Here is a 16,548-nt window from a genome sequence, read left to right as displayed (position 1 = left end):
GCGAAGCACTGCTCTTGCTAGGGCCAGTGTTAGCAACACTCCTGGTTTGAGCCCCGTGACCTCACCTAAAAATGTTTAATCACTGATTGAAGCATCTAATACACAACATAGTAATATCTTATAGTCGGAATACTTCTTTAAATCTTAAATTTTTCCATCAATCAATGGAAAATTTACATGTCAGTCTACAATTATACTTAACGAGCGACCCGCCCTCGCTTCGCTTCGGAAACATTAAAACACACATGAAACCAAAAAAAAAAAATTTTTTTTTTTAAATAATAGCCTATGTTCATCAGGGACAATGTCGGCTTCTAATGGAAAAAGAATTTTTCAAATCGGTCCAGTAGTTTCGGAGCCTATTCGAAACAAACAAACAAACAAATCTTTCCTCTTTATAATATTAGTATAGATAGCGTGTATTTATATACCGAACTCTTAGTTAATAGAAGCGTGTTAAACAAACACCGCTACAATGTATACAAACATCTATAATATCTAATTTCAAATGCGTTAGCTCATAGGAACCAATAACAAACGCCGGTTCCGGTTTTTGCAGGAGCCAAGGCTACTGATTCAGAGAAAAAATTGTTACACTGACTAAGAATTATTAGTTGATTACCAATTTCATCGTCGTAGATATGGATGAATAAAATACAACGCACAAAATTTTCGTCTGTCTTCGATTTACACTTGAGTTATTTAATTTTACGTCACAGGATGTATGTAGTCAGATCAAATACTCAGTATTATAATTTTGCGAACATTACTTTTGAATTAAATCGTATAGGTATGGCCTTTTTTTATTCCATATTTTTCTATAATACTTAATAGGTATGCGTTGATACGAATATGTCCGGTCATCGTTCTCGTCGAACCCGTCGCTTGCGACGAAAGTCTCGACGAGTAAATTAACCCTCAGACACAGCCCACTGAGTTTCTCGCCGGATCTTCTCAGTGGGTCGCGTTTCCGAACCGGTGGTAGATTCTGCGAAGCACGGCTCTTTCTAGGGTTCGTGTTAGCAACGTCATCAGGTTTGAGCCCCGTGAGCTCACCTACTAGTTAAGGCGACGCTGATATAGCCTCTCAAGGATATCAGCTTAGGTAGGAAAAAATAAAAAAATAAAAAAAGTGTGTGTGTCCGCTCCGACGCACGACTGGAGTTTACTGGATATAAATATAAATTTGTGTCAGTTGAATACAGTAAAATATGGAAGTTACGTATTCTAGTGAGAATGATCCGGGAGTTGCGGAACACGTGGATGCGGTAATTAAGTAAGTCTATATAATTCACTTTTACAATTAATATATAAGTTGTCCATTCACTGATAGAAGGAATTGTTTATATTTAATAAGCTTTATTAATAAATGATTTGTAGCGGGTTATATTCGGGTATCAACCCACTAACAGTTGATACGTTCAGGAATCGAACCCGAACGGCGTCCGGCCACAAGCAAAACGATGTCGGTAAATTAAACGAAACAATACGAGAAATAGTTCTATATTACGACAACACGATACACTACAGATTATTAACAAATTAACGAGACACAAAACAAACGACTAACAAATATATGAAAATACAATAATGAGAGAAACGCGCGATCAGTACGAGGCTTTGTGGCGGACTGCCGGCGCAGCAGCCCGGCGTCACCTGCGATAACGCGGCCGCGCGTTGGCTCCTGATTGGCGCGCGCACGCATCACCATGGCCAATCAGGCACATAACGCATTTCGTGTGACATGCTATACTCTCTAGTACGATTTTGGTCCCCATAATTTTCATACCCCGGGCCTATATATGTAAATCGATTCTTAAGGAGTAAACTCCAAAAAAAACGAATATGTATCTTTGAGACCCCCTCTAACAAATCTCACAGGTTAATGTGCTCTAGGACTACTTATCTTTAATTCGTTACTCAAAGGGAAGAGAGACCGTATATCGTCACACTAGCAGCTGCGATCGGTCTTGGGCGTCCTGGTTCATCGTGCTAAGATTGCTCACTAAAAGATCTATTTATAGCCCTCTTTCGACTTTTCCCAAACCACTAATATCGATTCTTCACTGTTTTTACTTTCAAACTGCCCAAAATACTTTACCAAATTGGTTGCTAGCTCTATTCAGTAGTGAGGTCATCTTGAAAAAGTATTGGTAGCAAACTGGTGTTAAGGCGTCTTGTTCATGTAATTATCCATGTTGTGAGTCTGCACTGCCCTTTTAAAGAAATCCCAACGTCCGCACTTAGACCGGTTAATGGCTTTACAAATGCAAGGGCTAGCTGTTATCTAGATTTATTTTAATGGATACGTTTTAAAAATTCTTAATCTGTAGACTGGTGGTAGGACCTCTTGTGAGTCCGCGCGGGTAGGTACCACCACCATGCCTATTTTTGCCGTGAAGCAGTTAATGCGTTTCGGTTTGAAGGGTGGGGCAGCCGTTGTAACTATACATACTTGAGACCTTAGAACTTATATCTCAAGGTGGGTGGCGCATTTACGTTGTAGATATCTATGGGCTACAGTAACCACTTAATACCAGGTGGCCTGTGAGCTCGTCCACCCATCTAAACCACAAAAAAGAATAAAGAAAAAAAAACTTGAAGCGTTGGTGGAACGCATTTAACGTAGTTTCGAATAAATAATAATTATATTGCGCCAATCAGAACCGTTCGACGCAACAATTCGCTCGTCTCGTGTCAACCCGTGTATGCTTTTGCCAGGGCATTTCACGGATTGGCGCCATTTCGTGGAATTGACCTAACGCAATTACTTCATTTAATACACTTAAGATTGAAATAAAATTTTAGAATAAATTAATTAATATAAGTAAAAAATTACTAATTTAATTTGAAAATGTTTATACAGAACGCCATGTTTTAAATTTTTAATACGAGTAGAAGTTCATTGAACCGATATTGAAGCAACGTCAAACGCCATTACTGTAATCATAACCATACATTTAAGATTCGCGATTATTTAACATTACAATAGAATAATCTTCATCGTTTGAATTTTCACTGGGAATTGAAGTGTTTTTCTTTTATTCCATTTAACTCCACTGGATCTTTAACAAAACTCAAGCTTAGAACCTACCTGTACCTAGGTATATGCTTTAATATAATGCTTGGATAGGTTTTCAAACATTATTAATTACCATTAAATAAAACATATTTTTAGAGGAATAAAATACATATGAGATACCTAATTAAATTATAGGAAGTTACCGCCTCATTACAGACCGTATTTTAATAAATTATTTGTTGAACATAGCATGTTCTTAGCACGATATGTGATAGTTCATTTATATCGTTAATTTATCATTATACATACCTTTTAAAATAATAACAATAGAATTGAAATAAATTAAATTTTAAACAATCAAAATACAATCAATAACTTTCATAGTGGTACTTCGTTGAAAAACTCCTGACGTAAAAGTTTTAGCAAAGTATTCAATACGTAAATTGATCAGTTTATGTTGTTAGTTGATTTTTTATATTATAGTTCTGGTACCACCGGCCACATTCTGCCCATGTAGAATGTGCGGTCCCAAGAATCAGTCATGTCGTACAGTAAACCTGTGAAACATTGAACGTTCGTAAGGAGTTTGGAAATCGTTGTGGTTGTTAATAGATTGTAGGATCACCAGGCACAATAACGAGTACGTAATAGGGTAGACAGTTTATTCCCAATCACAGACAGTATATTTAGCAGAAGGGCATTTAGAAAATAGACACAAGCAATAGATCGTAACAAAGCAAAACAGTACGCATAAGTGAGGAGTGACACAGGCTTCGCGTACCTTAAGCACGTCGATAAACCTTCATGGAGTATTTGAACCGTTAACGAGGCCCAGAATGATGGAGCTTGCTGGAGCTCAGGGTTTTTTTTATACCATAGATGGGTGGACGAGCTCACAGCCTGGTGTTGAGTGATTAAATGCCGCCACCCACCTTTGAGATATGAGTTCTAAGGTCTCAGTATAGTTACAACGGCTGCCCCACCGTGCGGACTCATAAGAGGTCCTACCACCGGTAATTACGCAAATTATAATTTTGCGGGTTTCATTTTTATTACACGACGTTATTCCTTCACCGTGGAAGTCAATCGTGAACATTTGTTAAGTACGTATTTCATTAGAAAAATTGGTACCCGCCTGCGGGTTTCGAACACCGGTGCATCGCTAGATACGAATGCACCGGACGTCGTATCCGTTAGGCCACGACGACTTCAATTGTACTCATAGCCAGTAGTATTAAGAGTAGTTACAATTGATGGTTATTAAATTATAACAATTTTGGAGGGAACGACGAAGGAAAGATCTTCCACCGAGCGGGTGAAATTGCTCCGTAGACCGACGCTCTGAATATTATTGATCGGTACTTGTATACCTACATGCTTAGTTTGCAAATGCACAACTTTTCTTGCAAATGTTGTTATCGTGATTCAGGCATCTGTCGAAAGTTCTAATTCAAAAATCTGTCATTCTTGTGCTCTATAGCGGCTACCGTTAAGCCATCCATTATATTTTTAATAGCGGCCCGCTCCGGCTCCGCTCGGGTCTTTAACAAAAATTTCAACGATATTTGACGCTGTTTTATTTTTTAAAATAAAATAACACATTGTGCCAAAACTATATTAGACATATGCCGTCGCGACACTTTTTGTAAATACTAATGTGTTCTACAAAGTCGTAGTACCTACATTATTTTATACTATCATCAATTGTTTTCGCAGGGCACGCGATGTAAAGAATATTTTAGGTAATTTTTTTACACCTTGGGTTATATTATTGAAGTTTTAGTAAGGATACCAAACTTTTTTCAAAAAAGATTATAGCCTATGTCACTCAGGAATAGTGTAGCTTCCAAACATTGAAAGAATTTTTCAAGTCGGTTCAGTAGTGTCAGAGCCTATTCAATACAAACAAACAAATCTTTCCTCTTTATAATATTAGTATAGAAGTATAGATAGCATAGACTACCTACCTATGTTACATTTAAAACATAACGTGGAATAATTATAATATTCTTTAGAACTAATCATATGTAGCTGGTTTTTAAATCATAAAATAACCAATAACAATATTAGAGTCTGTACTGTAACCTCTTTACTTTGGCGCCAAACTGCTGTATTCTGTTAAAATTTCGCGGCAATTTTGACAAATAAGAACTGTCTGCTTCCTTCACACAATGCAATTTCATTATTCACATTACATACAAGTTCTGACGGCTATAAAACTTATTATAGGTTGAGTGGCCGAGAGTGACGCGTGGCTGGCGCCTTCCAGACTAGACACTATTTGCTCTCAAGAGCTTAGATCTAGACACAAAGCGTAGATACAGGTTATAGAACGGCGGGTGTGTTTTTTTTAAATATATGGGAACTTTATTCATTCAGAATAAAGTAAAATAAAAACCTTAAAATATAAAAGTGAAATTGTAAAAATAATGATAAATGATAACGACACGAGCACGACACGTCTGCCGCCGGATGAGTTCTGTCTAAAAACGGTTTATTAAATTTGCAAGAGGTTATAAAGGTTACTGGACTTGAAAGATGACGTAACCGGACATTTTAATACTTATTAGAGATATATTATACCCTAATTTGAATACTACCTAATACTACTAGTTAAGGTCGTAGCTACTTACGAGAATAATATTGGAAAGTAAAAAGGTTTTTTTTTATTGCCCTTATAGGCAGACGAGTATACGGCCCACCTGATGGTGAGTGGTTACCGTCACTCATGGACGTCAGCAATGCTAGGGGCAGAGCCAAGCCGCTGCCTACCTTGTTTACTATTTTCTCAAAATCTGAACTGGTGGTGACACCTTTGACAACATTTGACAACAAACACTACTTGGATTAACCACCTCCGGCCTGATAAGCTGAGACATCGGGCGGTCTAATAACCTCAATTTTCTGATTACGCCGTAGTTCCATAGAAAAAGATATTTTTTCTTATTAATTGCATTTCTCGTATTGACAGACGACATCCAATATCAAGGGCTCATTTTCCAATAGTCCTAGTGGCTAGTGGACAAGTAACCCGGACCCCAAGCCACATGGACTCTTTAATCCTTGTCAGTTCACCAACTAATTATTATAACTATTATATAACTAACTTACTAACTATTTATACTAACTTTATAACTAAGCTTTTGGAAACGACATTATGTCATTGTAGTTTATACACTACCTTTTCCATATTTTAAAAAGCAAAAAGCTGCTGAGTTATTTAAAATAACTTCGTCGAAGATAAAACATCATCAACAAGGAATAAAGATGAACCCTTAAAATTGGGAAGTGGTAATGATTTACCTCTCCCTGCTTCTTGCGAACACTAAATGAGCACAAAATCTATAAACGTCACTAAAAAACTGTCAAATATCTCAAGATAATGATGATGTGGGCAGCGGCTTGGCTCTGCCTCTGGCATTGCTGATGTCTATGAGCGACGGTAACCACTCACCATCAGGTTGGCCGTATGCTCGTCTGCCTGCTCGGAAAGATGGTAGCATATGCTATAGCAAAGAAGCCGCTCGGTCACATAAAAGTATCCAATAAAAGTGAATCGATAAATTGAGAGATTTTTTTAACAATAATAGGTGATAAATTAATAGTATCAGCCAATGTCGCGACGTCCCTAAAACTACAGCTAGCTCAGAACGACGCCGAACGCGTGTCTGTCTATACGTGTTACAAGGATTTTAGTTAATAACATTAAAATAAACAAATAGATTGAAATGCTAAAGTAATGTGTACAAAATCGCAATGTGTTATTAAAATTATTTTTGAAAAACGGACCTTTTGAAAAAACCTCAATTGTTTGGAGTGTGGGAACGTGTAACCCTGACATGGAAAATTTACATAAATGGTAAGTTATATGGTACTTGTTAATTTAAAATGGCTAATTTATTAATGCGCTGGTAGATCGGTGGTGTCGGGATTTAGGAAATTACAAAGGAAGGATCTTGGCCGACAGTTCGAATGTTATCTGAACTTGTGAATAAAACGCAAGGTTAATTTAAAAATGTCAGGTTATTTTTTTTTGTCAATTATCTTGTGGTGCATATATGACAGCCTGTGATGATAGCCAACGCTAAACATTTTTTTAGCGGATATGAGTCTCCAAACTCCCAGCTCTCTTGAAGCTATGCGGCTATCGGCGCTAACAGACACGGCAAGCCTTACTAACTGAGCCTTTGCTCGCCCACCTGTCCTGGTAAAACTAAGGTGTCCCGAAACCACCATTAATTCTTCCTTCATAAAAAAAAAAACATTGCGATATCAATCGTATTTACCTCTAGATATAAGATTGAAGTTTTAATTGCATCGGTACAGCGGTTATTACAGAATAAAACAGTTTCGTCCATAGCACAGTAAGCAAGTGAAGCACTTTCCCGCGGATGACACTCTGTTAGCCTTAACATGTACATAACATAATGTCATGCATTATCAATAGACAGACAGACAGTCACAGTTGCCCGCTGAGTTCCTCGCCGGATTTTCTCAGTGGGTCGCGTTTCCGATCCGGTGGTAAATTCTGCGAAGCACTGCTCTTGCTAGGGTTAGTGTTAGCAACGTCGCCAGGTTTGAGCCCCGAGAGCTCACCTGCAGGTTAGGGTTACGCTGACATAGCCTCTCAAGGCCATAAGCTTAGGTAGGAAATAAAAAACAGTTTAATCCATTTGCTAAGCGCCAGTGAGAGCTATTAAAAAAATATACAAAATCTTCAAAATGTAAATTTGTTTTATTTTAACTTATTATCTATGTGATAAAATCTCTAGTTTAATATAGTAAGCATATTATCTATATTATGTCATCCTCGGTAAACTTTTATCTTCAATTTATAAAGGCATAATGATTTTATTCTGCTTTTGAGTGTTTTATTTTATTTTTATTAAACACGTTTATACACTCGCATGAGAAATAAAAATCGTAGTGACAGCGAGATCAACTGATTCTGATCTAATACGAACAATGCATAATTTACATAATAATTTAGACCGAGCGTTCTTAAGAAGTTGCAGATTTAAATATCTTCTCAGTGGATAGCGTTATTTTTTTATTGCTTAGATGGGTGGACGAGGTCACAGCTCACCTGGTGTTAAGTGGTTACTGGAGCCCATAGATATCTATGACGTAAATGCGCCATCCACCTTGAGATATAAGTTCTAAGGTCTCAGTATAGTTACAACGGCTGCCCCACCCTTCAAACCGAAACGAATATTGCTTCACGACAGAAATAGGCAGGGTAGTTGTACCTACCCGTGCGGACTCACAAGAAGTCCTACCACCAGATTCCGATCTGCTCGTGATTCAGCGAAGCACTGCCCTTGCTAAGGCCAGTGTTAGCAAATTCACCAGACTGAGCCCCGTGATCTCACCTACACATCCGATAAAGCTAGTATAACCTCTCGATATATATACATATACCAGCATACATATACCTACATAGGTAAAAAGCAGGATACTTAAACTTTGATTTTCGTTTTCAACGCTTGTCTAAAATCTCCGTAGCTGTTTATGCAGACCGTACTTACAGTAATAGTTCTGTAGAACTGTAGAATTAAAAGTACAATAGTATTATCTCGCATTTTTATTTTAATTATGATAATTCGAATGCTTTATAATTTGTCATGATCACGGAAATGGTTTTTATTATTTAGGATTCGCAAAAACTTATAATGCTGCTTTCTTATTCGATTCCTTGAAGTCGTTACAACTAGTTTTATGGTTTAATCGTGACGAGATTCGCCCGTTGTGACCATGAAAACTGTGAACTGTCGGAAACATTGGAGATAGTAGCACGGAAACATCATACCTGAGATAAAATCATAATAGTAATGTTAATTAAGCTTTGAATTGACCGAAATAGACAGCATGGTTGTAACTAATTACAATTTGCGGGGACAAAAGCATAGTGTACACTAGTAATTACGCAAATATTTATATAATACATTGTCGCCTAGCGGCAAACGTAGGCAAACGTTCCAACTCCATACAAATTTTGAGTTAACTTTTACGCTATCGAGAACGTTAAAAAACTCGTTCTAAGCACACTACACTCTTCAACGTGCAAATCATACGTGAACACGTTTTAGAAATGTATTTAATGAAATATTGATACCTGTTCAAAGATTTGAATATCCACTAACTAATAGCAATAGAAAAACAAAATATAACTAGAACATGCTCATCCGATTTGAAACTTATCGTGTTTGTGATAAACAATAAAGTCTATTGACGCAGTAGCTCCTTACGACCTTCAGCTGCTATATCGTGGAAGATCTAAAAATGACGAGTTGATTTATTATCTAAACATAATACTCGTATTACTTAGTTTTCGTTGTCACTCACGGATGACTAATGATATTATTATTATGTATTAATCGTGTATACGAACCGCTAGATACAAGGACACGTTTGCGGGAGTGCAAAACGTAACTTTGACACCTAAATTTTAAAGTTTATTTTATATAATTCAGAATCAAAACTTCGGACCTTGTTCTGAGATGAAAATTAAATCAGTCCGTCACGCTATGTAACGCCATCACATTATGTTATATTTGAAATTGTATGTTAATTGTTAAAGTTCCTATTTCGAATGATTCACAATTTTCGTCACTATTTAATTTGGAAGAGCCTTAAATGAAATTACATTGTTGCAGATCTCAGATCCGCAGGTTTCAGCTACATAGTTTGAATTATTATAAAAATGGTTGAAACAGACGGTACCGGTGGTGAATCAACCGAAAAAAACAGTAAAATAGTTAGTAATAACAGGGTTATCAACAATGCTAACGATCGTCTTGATCATGATGTCATAGCGCAGTACACTAAGGAAACAGAGCCTGAATTGCTGCTTGAAAAAGTAAAATTTGAAGGACTTGATGATGAAAAGATCACACGTAGGGATGCAGTCACTGCAAGAAAGATACCTGACGGTGGCTGGGGTTGGGTGGTAGTGGCTTCGGCGTTCCTTGTCTCCGCCTGCGCTGATGGTCTCGCCTTCTCTTTCGGACTCCTCCACGAAAGGTTGACCAGCTATTTCAACACAACACAATCAAAGACCTCATTAATAGGAAGCCTGTTTATAGCCACTCCGCTACTAGCGGGACCGGTAATGAGTGCTTTGGTCGACAGATATGGCTGTCGAGTTATGACTATAATTGCCGGGCTGCTGTCAACGGTAGGGTTTCTGTTAGCAGCTGTGAGTAACTCAATCGGCATGCTGTGTTTGACGTATGGTTTCATAAGCGGTTTAGCTATGGGGATTATGTACGTAACCGCAGTGGTGTCTGTAGCCTTTTGGTTCGACAAAAGAAGGAATCTGGCCGTTTCGTTAGCGTCATGTGGTGTTGGTTTTGGGACGCTGCTTTATTCGCCGATGACCAGCTACTTTTTGGAACTCTACGATTGGAGAAGCACAATAATATTGCTTGCTGGAACGTTGTTGAACATGTGCGTCTGCGGCGCTCTGATGAGAGATCCAGAGTGGCTTATAATTAAACAGGAAAGAGAAAGAAGAGCGTCCAGATCGAAGTCTAGGTCTGCTAGTCTTTCATCGAGAGCCTCGAGTCAAGATTCATTGTTTCTTGGAGCCGACGAAATCAAATCTTTGCTTGAGAGCGGTCAAAGTCCTGAATATATACTAGCAACGTTGGCTTCCAGTATAGCCGAGGCTGAAGAGTTGGAGAGCACAACACAAGCCAATGTTGAGCAATCTTTTAAGAGGATGCATTCGGCGATACAGCTGCCGACATTCATTCAGCAAAAAGAAAAGGTATGATACAAAAAGGTTTGACTCTTAAATACTATTTACTCTTGCTTATTCGACTATCAACGTATTTTTTGTGTAGGTACCGCCAGAAGTAATGGAAAAATTAATGCACAATAAGAAAATTTACAATATAATAGTAAACAATTATCCTGACTTAATTGCAAGGAGGAAATCTGAAGCCAGTATAAACGTTGAATCTCCAACTGCGGATGTCGTCACAGAAGCAGCTGTAATCCCAGTTGAAATACAGGCTATAGATCTTAAAGCGTCTGGATCCAACGCTCACAATACCGAAGATAAGAAAAAAACCTCAAAAGAAACGAATAAGGCCAAAGATAATGCAAAGAATCAATCCAAAACAGTGCCACCGCAACAGAATTGGTTCAGACAAATATCTATGGACCACCATTATTTGAGAGATGTGCCACTATACAGGAACACGATGATGCGACGCGGGGCCATGATGAGTATCCAGCGCTACCGGCTGAGGGCTGCTTCGTTGCCGGACATGTACAAGAATACAACGGATTCGGAGTCGGATGATGAGTCAGTGAGTGAATGCCTCTATTTCTTTATATCGATGAAGATATTATTACTTTTTAATACGCTTTTATTAGCTTCAGACGTATGTATGTTAGTATGTAACGGAATCTTTGAATATGATTTTGACCCCCTTCAAAACGTCGGATTAACTGAAAATTTGGTATTCTTATTAAGGATCGATGACAATTCAATATTTAAAATGTAAAAAAAATTGAAAAAATTGAAAATCAACTTAAAAATAGCAAATAAATTTTAATAAATTTGAATTAAAAATATTGTAACTACTGACTGAGTTATAACTACTGATACCATGCACCTCACGCTTTTTTACAATAAAATCATTTTTTCTTACAGTATTTTTAATTCAATTTCATTAAAATTTATTTTCTATTTTTTAGTTAGATCATCTATAAAAGCGTATTTTGTTAGTTTTTTGAAACTATTATTTATTATAAGACAATTTTGCTGTAGGCATCATAAAGATATGGCCAGTAGAGAACACATTCCAGTCAATTCAATGCACCTAAGAATAGTGATGCCCACGTCATTATCTGTAATATTTTGAACGTTTCTCGCTTAATTGTCCTTATTGTTTCAATACATTCAATATTATATATGTAAAATATACACGAAGCATCAAAATGTCTTTTTTATTATTATTTTTTATTGCTTAGATGGGTGGACGAGCTCACAGCTCACCTGGTGTTAAGTGGTTACTGGAGCCCATAGACATCCAACGCAAATGCGCCACCCACCCAGAGATACAAGTTCTAAGGTCTCAAGTATAGTTACAACGGCTAACCCACCCTTCAAACCGAAACGCATTACTGCTTCACGGCAGAAATAGGCAGGGTAGTGGTACCCACCCGCGCGGACTCTCAAGAGGTCCTACCACCAGTAATTACGCAAATTATAATTTTGCGGGTTTCATTTTTATTACACGATGTTATTCCTTCACCGTGGAAGTCAATCGTGAACATTTGTTGAGTACGTATTTCATTAGAAAAATTGGTATCCGCCTGAGATTCGAACACCGGTGCATCGCTATATAAGAATGCACTAAACGTCTTATCCGTTACGCCACGACGACTAAAACCATTACCTGTCTTTCCTGTTCATTAATTGCATGGACGGGTGGAAGAACTCACTCTCTACCTGGTAATAATTGGTTATAAGAGTCCATAGACACCACAACGTGAATGCCGAATGAAACCTTGAAGCTTGAAATCTATGTCGCAATAGTATGCTATTTACGCAAATTATATTTTTTCGGGCCTTGATTTTTATTACATCGTGGTAGTCATCCGTGAATATGAGAGATAATTAGTATTATCATTAGTAAAAATAGTATGTGCGGGATTTGAAGTTGTAGTATCATACTAGTATAGATTAAATTCAAATGACGTAAAAGGCAAATTTCTTTAAAATTAAATATGTACTTGTTCCTAAAAATACCTTCATATATAATGCTTTATTTTAGTACAAATTAGGTAAGCATAAAAAACGCATGGTACAGTCGCATCACTCCTTATGAGTACACCGGGCATCTTATTATCACTTAGACCATGACACCTATCTCCATATGGAGACGAGTGAACTAATCGAATCGAATTATGTTAAGTCACAATATCGAGCGGCTCAATAAATCAGTTTCGGTCCTGGATACAATACCAATTTAAAAATAAGAAAGAAAGAAATAAAGTAAGAAGGAAAGAAAGAAAGGAAGAAAGAAAGAAAGAAATCATTTATTCGCTAAGCATAGTGAAAATGAGTTGTTACTTAAGTTAAAAGCAACGTGTCTGCTTTATCATTATTTATTTTGACATGCGAATTTTAGTGCAGTGCAAGCTACGAATAAATAAAAAGTATATTTTATTCGTAGAGTGCAAGATATTATAATAATATATAATTTACCATTAATTAATCCATAATTCAACTAATAATTAAAAAATCCATTTATTTTCAATGTCGTCCCTAAGAAAATCATTTATGGGATAATAATTTTCACTACATAATAAGATTATCTTTTCAAAAGGTAAAACAATCTCAAAATACGTCGTAATTTTCTTTACCTCCTTCCAGGAATGGTACGAGCGCTTCGTCAGCGTCCTCAAATCAACATTCGACTTCCGAATGTTCACGGAGTTCCATTTCTTGATGTTCAACCTCTCCTCCCTCATCCTCTCAGTGTGGTTCATTGTTCCTTACTTCTTTCTTAACTCCTACATGTCGAGCCAAAGGATGGACGGTGGTGCTACGATGATCAGTATCATTGGAGTCGCTAGCAGTATTGGAATTGTAAGTTGTTTTATTGCTATACTTGGGCAAAGGAGCTCAGAACTAACTTGGTATCTAGTTGGTGCCGGATTCCACAGATATTACAACGTGGATACTGCCATCGACCTTGAAACCCATACAGCAACGTGTACAAATCCAGCACCATTGTGTTTTTTTATTGCTTAGATGGGTGGACGAGCTCTCAGCCCACCTGGTGTTAAGTGGTTACTGGAGCCCTTAAGCATCTGCAACGTAAATGCCGTCACCCACCTTGAGAAATGAGCTCTAAGGTCTCAGTGTAATTACAAAATCAGCACCATTGTGTGTACAAATTCACCACATTTGCCTTGCTTAGTCGTGCGCGCATGGCTTATGTTTTGGAAGTCAGATTTTGTTTTTTTTTTTACTTGTTGTTATTTTTTGTGTATCTTTTTAGCTTGTAATGTGTATTGTGTGCCTAATAAATAAATAAATAACCTTCAGATGTGAGAAGTCTCAATTGTGTAATGTAATGGTTCTCCGATCCCCTAATTAGCGGCAGGAATAGGCATGGTGGTACCTAGCAGGCAAGCTCCAATAAAATCTTCAATTTTGGCATTTTAATTTATTTATAAAATTTTAGGTGGCTCTTGGTTGGGCTGGAGATCAGCCATGGATCAACGTCACCAAGACATACGCGGTCTGCCTCATTATCTGCGGCTTCTCCGTCGCGGCCTATCCCCTCTTCATCACTAACTATTGGGCACTGACTGTGATCTCCACGGTTTTCGGCCTATCATTTGCCAGCTCTTACTCCTACACTCCGACGATCTTGATGGAGCTCATGCCTATTGATCATTTTACCGTGGCCTATGGTCTCATCCTGCTCAGTCAAGGGATCGGTCATCTGGTCGGGCCACCTCTAGGCGGTGAGTTTATTAACTAATTCAATTTAGTTTTTTTTAATTGTTTTAAACGGGTCGACGAGCTCACAGCCCACCTGGTGTTAAGTGGCTACTGGAGCCCATAGACATCTACAACATAAATGCCGCCACCCACCTTGAGATACGAATTCTAAGGTCTCAGTATAGTTACAACGGCTGCTCTACCCTTCAAACCGAAACGCATTACTGCTTCACGGCAGAAATAGGCAGGGTGACGGTACCTACCCGCGCGGATTCACAAGAGGTCCTACCACCAGTAATTACGCAAATTATAATTTTGCGCTGGATGCAGACAGCACAGGAGCGGTCTTTGTGGTGAGGCTTGGGGAAGATCTATGTCCAGCACTAGACGTCTGTGGGCTCATAGAATAGAATCCCAACAGATAGAATTTATCCCACAATGTTCGTTGATTGTTTTATAGGAACACACTAACTTAATTACCCTAACAGATTCTTACTGAATTTAAAAATGTATCACTCACCATCCTATCTCTTTTAATGTTTAGGTCTGCGAATAGCACCTAAACAATTAGTTAAAGATCTTATCTCTTAGTACATGTGCAAACATGCTTTTGAGATAAGTAAGTGCGTGCGAGAATGATGCAATTTATGTTATGTTATGAAATACTTAGGAAAAAAACAATATTTGAAAAAATCGTATTATAATTTACATTCTCCAGATTGTGAATGTCTTTTATATGTCTAATGCTAAGAAGAAATAGTCAAAATATCATTACTTCTCATATTGGCATATAATAAGATAATAACATAGATGGATTACGAAAAACTTAGGTCAGAAGATTATGTCATAACATCAATTAACATCAACATAGTCATAACATCAGTCAAAATCAACAACAACGACAATCAGCATCTTTTTATTATTATTTAAAGCATAAAAGTCTGTAAATCAGCGGACGGCCCACCCGGCGATGTTTCGACCTTCACAACGACCTAAACATAGAACTGATATCTTTAGGTGGCGTCAGAATGCTACTTTAACAAAGCCGCGCGACACGGATAGAGTATCTTGGCCGCCGCGAATTGCTTAACTGTCACAGGCAACCGAAACAAACGACGCGGCTCACGGCTTCTTCGCCCGCTGCCTATGGTCTTCGGTAGGCACATAAAACTCCAGCACGTTCCATTATTCTGGTCCTCGTGTACAGTTCAAATATTGCTTACGAATGTTCAATGTTTCACAGGTTTGTTGTACGACTTGACCGGTGCCTGGGACCTCACATTCTACGTGGGCGGAGTGTGGCTGGTGGTATCAGGACTATGTGTAGGAGTCATCCCTTACACCAAAGACAAGAGGATGTGTGGGGCTGCGCCTCTACTGAAAGAGTCAACGGAGGTGGTGAATGTCTGAAAAGACAAACTGAGCCAAGTTTAGTTGAATTTTAATGTATTCATCGCTGCTCCGTTGCTCAGACGCTCGGAAGGCCGGCAAGGCAGATTCTTTGAAAAAATAGTATTTCTGGACATTGTCTTTTAACGTAATTTTAAAATCGAAGTGTAACGTAGGCCCGTTGTCTGAATCATACTTCTGTCAAATAACAATAGGCCGACAATAGTCATTGTGAATGCGAAATTAGTCATCACTCCCATGTTTAATTGTTTTTTTTTATTATTACGTATTTGGGACATGTAAAGGTTCTCTGTGATAAATACAGTTATTATGTATTCGATTCGATTTAGTACATAAGCTTACATTAACGTATTAATATCTCCACGGCGTAATGCTTTACAAATAGTTGGTTTCTGTGGTTAGCCTGGTTCTGCCCCTGGCATTGTTGACGTCCATGGGCGACGGTGACCACCAGCATCAGGTGGGCCGTATGCTCGTCTGCCTGCACGGACAATAAAAAAAGTATTACTGGTGTAGTTTGTACGTATTTGTGTTGTTTAGTTACTAATGTCTTATGTCCGACATCAATCGTATTTGAGTGGTAGCCGCGTGGTAGGAAAAGACCTATTCGCCCTGTACATACTTGGCGACGCACCGTGGAGAG

At 38.0% G+C, this 16,548-nt stretch overlaps 1 protein-coding gene and 1 long non-coding RNA gene across 2 annotated transcripts in view; both read left to right on the top strand.

Moving 5' to 3' along the window:
* Positions 1 to 16,548, top strand: part of LOC134200896 (uncharacterized) — a 279,918-nt gene that overhangs the window by 256,282 nt on the left and 7,088 nt on the right. The window lies entirely within an intron of this gene.
* On the top strand, positions 6,652 to 16,224 carry LOC101743728 (monocarboxylate transporter 14). Its single transcript, XM_012689492.4, has 6 exons — positions 6,652 to 6,881; positions 9,679 to 10,793; positions 10,870 to 11,340; positions 13,416 to 13,631; positions 14,233 to 14,518; positions 15,739 to 16,224. Exons 2-6 carry the CDS (start codon positions 9,726 to 9,728, stop codon positions 15,903 to 15,905), a joined length of 2,208 nt encoding a protein of 735 aa, XP_012544946.1. The 5' UTR covers positions 6,652 to 6,881; positions 9,679 to 9,725; the 3' UTR covers positions 15,906 to 16,224.

This window comes from Bombyx mori, chromosome 21 (genome assembly GCF_030269925.1).
Source record: "Bombyx mori chromosome 21, ASM3026992v2".
NCBI lineage: Eukaryota > Metazoa > Arthropoda > Insecta > Lepidoptera > Bombycidae > Bombyx > Bombyx mori.
The sequence above is the reverse complement of the archived record's forward strand: the minus strand, read 5'-3'. Positions and strand labels throughout refer to the sequence as shown.